This window comes from Gadus chalcogrammus, chromosome 21 (assembly GCF_026213295.1).
Source record: "Gadus chalcogrammus isolate NIFS_2021 chromosome 21, NIFS_Gcha_1.0, whole genome shotgun sequence".
NCBI lineage: Eukaryota > Metazoa > Chordata > Actinopteri > Gadiformes > Gadidae > Gadus > Gadus chalcogrammus.
Genome location: NC_079432.1, coordinates 2,566,515 through 2,573,239, shown reverse-complemented (window position 1 = coordinate 2,573,239; position 6,725 = coordinate 2,566,515). Strand labels below are relative to the sequence as shown.

At 58.8% G+C, this 6,725-nt stretch overlaps 1 protein-coding gene across 1 annotated transcript in view; it reads left to right on the top strand.

The window, feature by feature from the left end:
- Window positions 1-1,971: 1,971 nt before the first annotated feature.
- bach2b (BTB and CNC homology 1, basic leucine zipper transcription factor 2b) overlaps window positions 1,972-6,725 on the top strand; it is a gene marked incomplete at its 5' end in the record, with an annotated part of 9,003 nt that continues 4,249 nt past the window's right edge. The window contains one exon of the mRNA XM_056581853.1: window positions 1,972-3,690. Coding sequence (XP_056437828.1) covers window positions 1,972-3,690 — 1,719 coding nt within the window. The remainder of the gene's footprint in view (window positions 3,691-6,725) is intronic.

The window sequence follows — 6,725 nt, the reverse complement described above, 5'->3', positions numbered from 1 at the left end:
GGAGGTAAAGAGATTGACGGCCGCAGGAATGACTGACTTCCTGTGGCGCGGCTCAGAGCTGGAGTTCGGCTGATCAACTTCCTCCTCCGTCCAGAGTCTGGGGAGAGCTGGGAGTAACTGTCCAGGATAGACACTTTAACTGGACTGTGTGTGTGTGTGTGTGTGTGTGAATAAGGCACCAGAGCCAGTAACCTCACCTTGCCCAGGGGAGTCCCTGCTAATGACCCGGCCATATGTGTGTCTGTCTGCCATGTAGCTCCTGTGTGAGGACTGTGTGTGTATTGTGTGACTACTTTATGGGCGTATACTGTGTGACTAGTACTGTGTGTGTGTATACTGTGTGTGCGGGTGCGGGCACACTGTGTGTGACTACTGTGCGTGTGTTGGTGCGTGCAGACTATGTCGGCGTGTTAACGTGACGGATGGAGGCGGTCTTTCTCTGAGAGTGAGGTGTCTTCTGTGGATCGCGGTCTCTCTCTGAGTCAGAGGTATCTTCGGTGGATTGCGGTCTCTCTCTGGGTCAGAGGTGGACTACTGTCTCTCTCTGGGTCAGAGGTGTCTTCGGTTGGCTGCGGTCTCTCTCTGAGTGTGTGAAGATACTTGAATGATTCACGGAAGCTGAATCGAGCCACTAATCAGTCAGCCGGCTCGCTCAGATCTGGAGCAGCAATACGAGAGCAGACGGATCAGAGTGTGTAGCGTCGATAACACAGCTGAGGTCTGCCCTCCGTCTCCTCGTCACTCAGAGGACTGGAGTCTGGCGGCAGTGACCTCGTTAGTGCCTCCCTAACGAGGCTCTGATTGGGGAGGTTTTAAACGGCGACCTCTGCTATTATAATAGATAGCTACATGTAGTCAAAAATAATATGTGTAATGTTGAAAATCAAGCATTTAGTCCGCTTGTACACGCGCACACACACACACACACACACATAAACATAAACATAAACATGCACACACCCCGTTCAGCCTCACTGAATCTCTCTCCCGTTGTCCTTCGCTGAAAAACGAAAACAAACGCATAAACTCAACAATTGGTAAACCGGGGGGGGGTCTCATTAAAACCACATGAACGCCATCACGCCAACATCTGGGGGCTCTCTTTAAGCGACAGAACAGAACCCACATCGCTCTGCAGAGCAAACGTCAGTCTGCCGCGCCTCAGAGTGAACCTCTCTGTGATTGGTTAGTTTTGCTCCGGGTCTCCTCGGTGGCGTTGATCACGGTGCTATCCCGCCGCTGGGGGCCGCGGGAGGAGGTCCACGCTGGTAGCTCTGTGAAGCGTTTTAAAAGAACAAACACGGCCTGGGCGTGAACCCTGAGCGTCAGGAACGTGCCTCGCTGCTAAGTCTGCATCCTCCCCTGCTCGTTAAGGGCTCGTTAAGGGCTCGTTAAGGGCTTTAGCGGGGCGGGACACCTGCCTGTCTAGTGCGGGATCAGGCCTTACCTCATTAGCTCCTGCTAAGTCCAAATCGGCGGCTTCCCTCGCTTCACACATCCTTGGCTAAGCGGCTACAGAGATGAGCCCGACGCCGCCGTGATGACCTGACACCAGACCGCTGGGGTGACTAGAGAGGACCGGTTCACAACGCTACTAACCTGCTTAGCTTAAGACCCTCAAAACATTCAGATTGGTTTAGATTCAGAGAAATCGTCAAATGGTGTGTCAAATCGTCTTCCTGGGACTGAAACCGAACGCACCATGTTACCGGTTACCTTTTACCTAGTAACTCCACCTGTCAAGGGCCTCCACTACACCACTTACACTGTCTACACCTGTTCTGCTGTCTACACCTGTTCTGCTGTCTACACCTGTTGTCTACACCTGTTCTGATGTCTACACCTGTTCTGCTGTCTACACCTGCTCTAGTTCTACACCCGTTCTTCGTGTGCACTGCAACCTGTTCCAAGGTCCAGACTTGTTCCGACCGACGGCAACCGAGGCGACGGTAACCGTGCCGACGGTAACGCGTTGTCTCCGTGTGTCCCGTTCAGGTCACGGCGGCGGGCTTCGCGCCGCTGCTGCAGTTCGCCTACACGGCCAAGCTGGTGCTGAGCCGGGACAACATCCAGGAGGTGGTCCGCTGCGCCGGCTTCCTGCGCATGCACAACCTGGAGGACTCCTGCTTCCGCTTCCTGGAGGACCAACTCCGCAGCGAGGCGGCGGCGGCGCCGGGCCACCAGGGGGCGGCCACCACGGCGACGGACACCACGGCGACGGAGACCACGGCGACGGAGACCACGGCGACGGAGACCACGACGACGGACGCCACGATGACGGCAGAGACCACGACGATGGCAGAGACCACGACGGCGTCGACGGACATGAACGTCTCGGACCCCGAGGAGGACGGCGACGACGATGACGCCAGAGATGGCCGCGTGCGGCCCGCGGCCGCCAAGCCGCCCCGCCCCGTCTCCTCCTCCTCCTCCTCCTCGCCGAGGGCGCGGCGGCGGGCGGATGGCGAGCGCGGTCACCACGGTAACCACGCAGACGCTCGGCCGGACTTTGACAAGCACGGGGCGTCGGACCTGCCGCGCTGCCCCAAGTACAGGAAGTACCAGTGGGCGTGCAACAAGCACAGCCACCACCACGACCAGGGCTCCTCCCCCTCACACTCCAGCCACTCAGGCTTCCCCGTGAAGGAGGGCGGGGTCGGAGGGGCGGAGCCTGTGATGGGAGGGCCACCCGCCGCCCACATCAAGGAGGAGCCCCGACTGTACGAGGACGAGGACGAGGAGGCGCCGGAGGAGGAGGAGGAGGCGGTCCTGCTGTGCCTGTCCGGCGAGGAGCAGGACGGCGCCATCACCATGGAGACGGAGCCCCCCGCCCCCTCCGGCCGAGCCAAGAGGCCCAAGTCGCCCTCCTGCCTTCGGGCCTTCTTCAGGAAGGGGGCGGAGCTCCCCGGGTCCCCGCCCCCCCCGGCCCTGCCCCGGCAGGTGTTCGCCAACAGGGTCCGCGCCCCGGACCGGGCCGCGTCCCAGGGGGACCACCGGAGACCCTTCAGGCCCTTCCCCAGCGCCCCCTCCTCCCCCCCGCCCCTCCCCTCCCTAAGGTCCGCCTCCTGCGACGCCGTCTGCAAGCAGGAGGCGGAGTTCGACCGGCGCAGCAGCGTCATCTTCTCCTCGGGGTCATGTGACCGCCTCGGCACCCCGGCGCATTCCTTCCCCGGCGGGACCTCTCTGGAGTTCCCCCCCGGGACCCCCAAGGGGCTGTGGTCGGGGTCCAGCCAGTCGCTGCCCACCACCCAGACCTACCCGGAGCCCGGCGCGGCCCCCCCGCTCCCGGGCCGGCCGCGGCCCCGCCCCAGCTGCCCCGTGCCCATCAAGGTGTGCCCGCGGTCGCCGCCCTGCGCGGCCCGGACCCGCACCTCCAGCTCCTGCTCGTCCTGCTCCTTCGCCGAGGACGGCAGCGGGGGCTCGCCCTGCAGCCTGCCGCAGTCCGAGTTCTCCTCCTCGCCGTGCTCCAACGCCGCGCGCTGCCTGGGGGGCGACCACGGGCCCGACCTGCCGCCCGACGGCGGCGTGGGGCTGGGCTGTGCGCTGGGGGCCGCCGACTCCATGTTCCTGGGCCAGGGGCCGCCCACCATCAAGTGCGAGCGGTCGTACGCGACCAACTCCAGCGACGAGTCGGGGTCGTTCTCGGAGGGCGACAGCGAGTCGGGACACGTGCGGGAGAGCGGCCCGGAGGTGAGTCGCCCCGTCCCGTCCCTGTCCTCCCGCTGGCAACAGAGTGATCCTCGAGACCACCTCCTGGAGCTTCATACACTCCCACTATGACACAGTAGGACTGCTATAACACAGTAGGACTGCTGGACCAGAGGTCCTATAACCCAGTAGGACTTCTATAACCTAAGACTTCTAAAACCCAGTAGGACTGCTGGACCAGAGGTTCTATAACCCAGTAGGACTGCTGGACCAGAGGTTCTATAACCCAGTAGGACTGCTGGACCAGAGGTTCTATAACCCAGTAGGACTGCTGGACCAGAGGTTCTATAACCCAGTAGGACTGCTGGACCAGAGGTTCTGTAACCCAGTAGGACTGCTGGACCAGAGGTTCTGTAACCCAGTAGGACTGCTGGACCAGAGGTTCTGTAACCCAGTATGACTGCTGGACCTGAGGTTCTATAACCCAGTAGGACTGCTGGACCAGAGGTTCTATAACCCAATAGGACTGCTGGACCAGAGGTTCTATAACCCAGTAGGACTGCTGGACCAGAGGTTCTATAACCCAGTAGGACTGCTGGACCAGAGGTTCTATAACCCAGTAGGACTGCTTGACCAGAGGTTATATAACCCAGTAGGACTGCTGGACCAGAGGTTATATAACCCAGTAGGACTGCTGGACCAGAGGTTCTGTAACCCAGTAGGACTGCTGGACCAGAGGTTCTATAACCCAGTAGGACTGCTGGACCAGAGGTTCTATAACCCAGTAGGACTGCTCGACCAGAGGTTCTGCAACCCAGTAGGACTGCTGGATCAGAGGTTCTATAACCCAGTAGGACTGCTGGACCAGAGGTTCTGCAACCCAGTAGGACTGCTGGATCAGAGGTTCTATAACCCATTAGGACTGCTGGACCAGAGGTTCTGTAACCCAGTAGGACTGCTGGACCAGAAGTTCTATAACCCAGTAGGACTGCTGGACCAGAGGTTCTATAACCCAGTAGGACTGCTGGACCAGAGGTTCTGCAACCCAGTAGGACTGCTGGATCAGAGGTTCTATAACCCATTAGGACTGCTGGACCAGAAGTTCTATAACCCAGTAGGACTGCTGGACCAGAGGTTCTATAACCCAGTAGGACTGCTGGACCAGAGGTTCTGCTGTAACACAGTAGGGAATTAGGTGGTTCCCAACATGGGGATCACCTGATATCAATATGTGGTTGTGAGGAGATTGGTGATTAATATCTTTGGTTGGTTCTTCCTAGTGAACTGAACATAGGTAGAAGCAGAGGATAAATAAATGGACCTTGCTCCGCAGTCTATCAACCACACGGTTAACCAGTTAGTGGCTTCAGCCCCCCCGAGATCACTTGCATATCAGCTACAGCTATGAGTTGATTAGAACATGTTCTAATGGTTTGATAAAACTCATTAAGGTTGTGTAAATACACACGGTCTGCTTCGTGGTTTGTAGCCACGAGCAACACACCACTAATCACCCGGTGTGATTAGTGGTTTGGCATGAGGCTCCAACTCCGGGCGTTAGACGATGTGTGTGTGTGTGTGTGTGTGTGGAAGCACTGACACACCAGAGTGTGACGCGTTGGGCCGGCGTTCGTCTTCACACCTCGCGACCGAGCGACACGACCACGGAGGATCCGTCACCACGGGTTTACACGACGATGCGGTCATCCCGTCTTCGATCGTGATGTAATGAGTCAACGATGCCTCATCGCCCTGCTGCCTAACGAGCCCGCACACCAGGCAACGTGACATCAAAGGAGAGGGGGGCGCTGGCTCGGATCCCCCGCTCTGATTGGCGGAGAGGCTGTGTTTGTGGGGGCATGCGTGAAGTGAGAGAGAGAGAGAGAGAGAGGGGGGGGAGGGAGATGGGGACTGAGAGAGAGTGGGAGAGAGTGAGAGACGGAATATATATATATAGAGAGGGGGAGAGAGAGAGGGATAGACACATAGAGAGAGTGGGGGAGGGAGAGAGACGGATATATAGAGAGAGAGAGAGAGAGAGAGAGAGAATAAAAGATGAACGAAACGTGTTGACGACAGATGCAAATAGAGAGAGGGATAGAGAGCGAGAGGGAGAGCGAGGCTCGGGGATGGAGTGGGAGGGAACGAGGGTGGCAGAGACGTCTCTATGGCGATGGAAGTGTGCAAGACTGCCCCCCCCCCCCCCAAACCCATATCTGACGTCTCTACTCCACCAACATAAAAATTATTATAATTATTATAATTATTATCCACTTGCTGGCGAAGTGAGATTCCCCACTTCCTGCTGTCCCTGTTCCACGCTTGGAGACCATCAGACCCCCAAAACCCCCAGACTAGTAGACCCCCAGACCAGAAGACCCCAACCCCCCCAGACCAGTAGACCCCAACCCCCCAGACCAGTAGACCCCCAGAACCCCAGACCAGTAGACCCCCAAAACCCCCAGACCAGTAGACCCCCAAAACCCCCAGACCAGTAGACCCCCAGACCAGAAGACCCCAACCCCCCCAGACCAGTAGACCCCAGGGGGCCTACTGGTCTATTAGACTGGGGTGTCTAGTGGGTCTGGACTGGGGGGTCTAGTGGGTCTGGGGGGTCTAGTGGGTCTGGGGGGTCTAGTGGGTCTGGGGGGTCCGGTGGGTCTGGTCTGGGGGGTCTAGTGGGTCTGGGGGGTCTAGTGGGTCTGGGGGGTCTGGGGGGTCTAGTGGGTCTGGGGGGGTCTAGTGGGTCTGGGGGGTCTAGTGGGTCTGGGGGGTCTAGTGGGTCTGGGGGTCTAGTGGGTCTGGGGGGTCTGAGGGGTCTAGTGGGTTGTGCGCAGACCAAGCCTGACTCGGGGGCAGGTCAACTTCCCTTTCTAATCGTGTGTGTGTGTGTGTGTGTGTGTGTGTGTGTGTGTGTGTGTGTGTGTGTGTGTGTGTGTGTGTGTGTGTGTGTGTGTGTGTGTGTGTGTGTGTGTGTGTGTTTAAAGTTAGCTCCAGGCGAGGACGAGGCACAATGAGCAGGAAGGAAGCTGTTTGCTGTGAGCAGAAGGGGCGGGGGGGGGCGGGGGGGGGCGGGG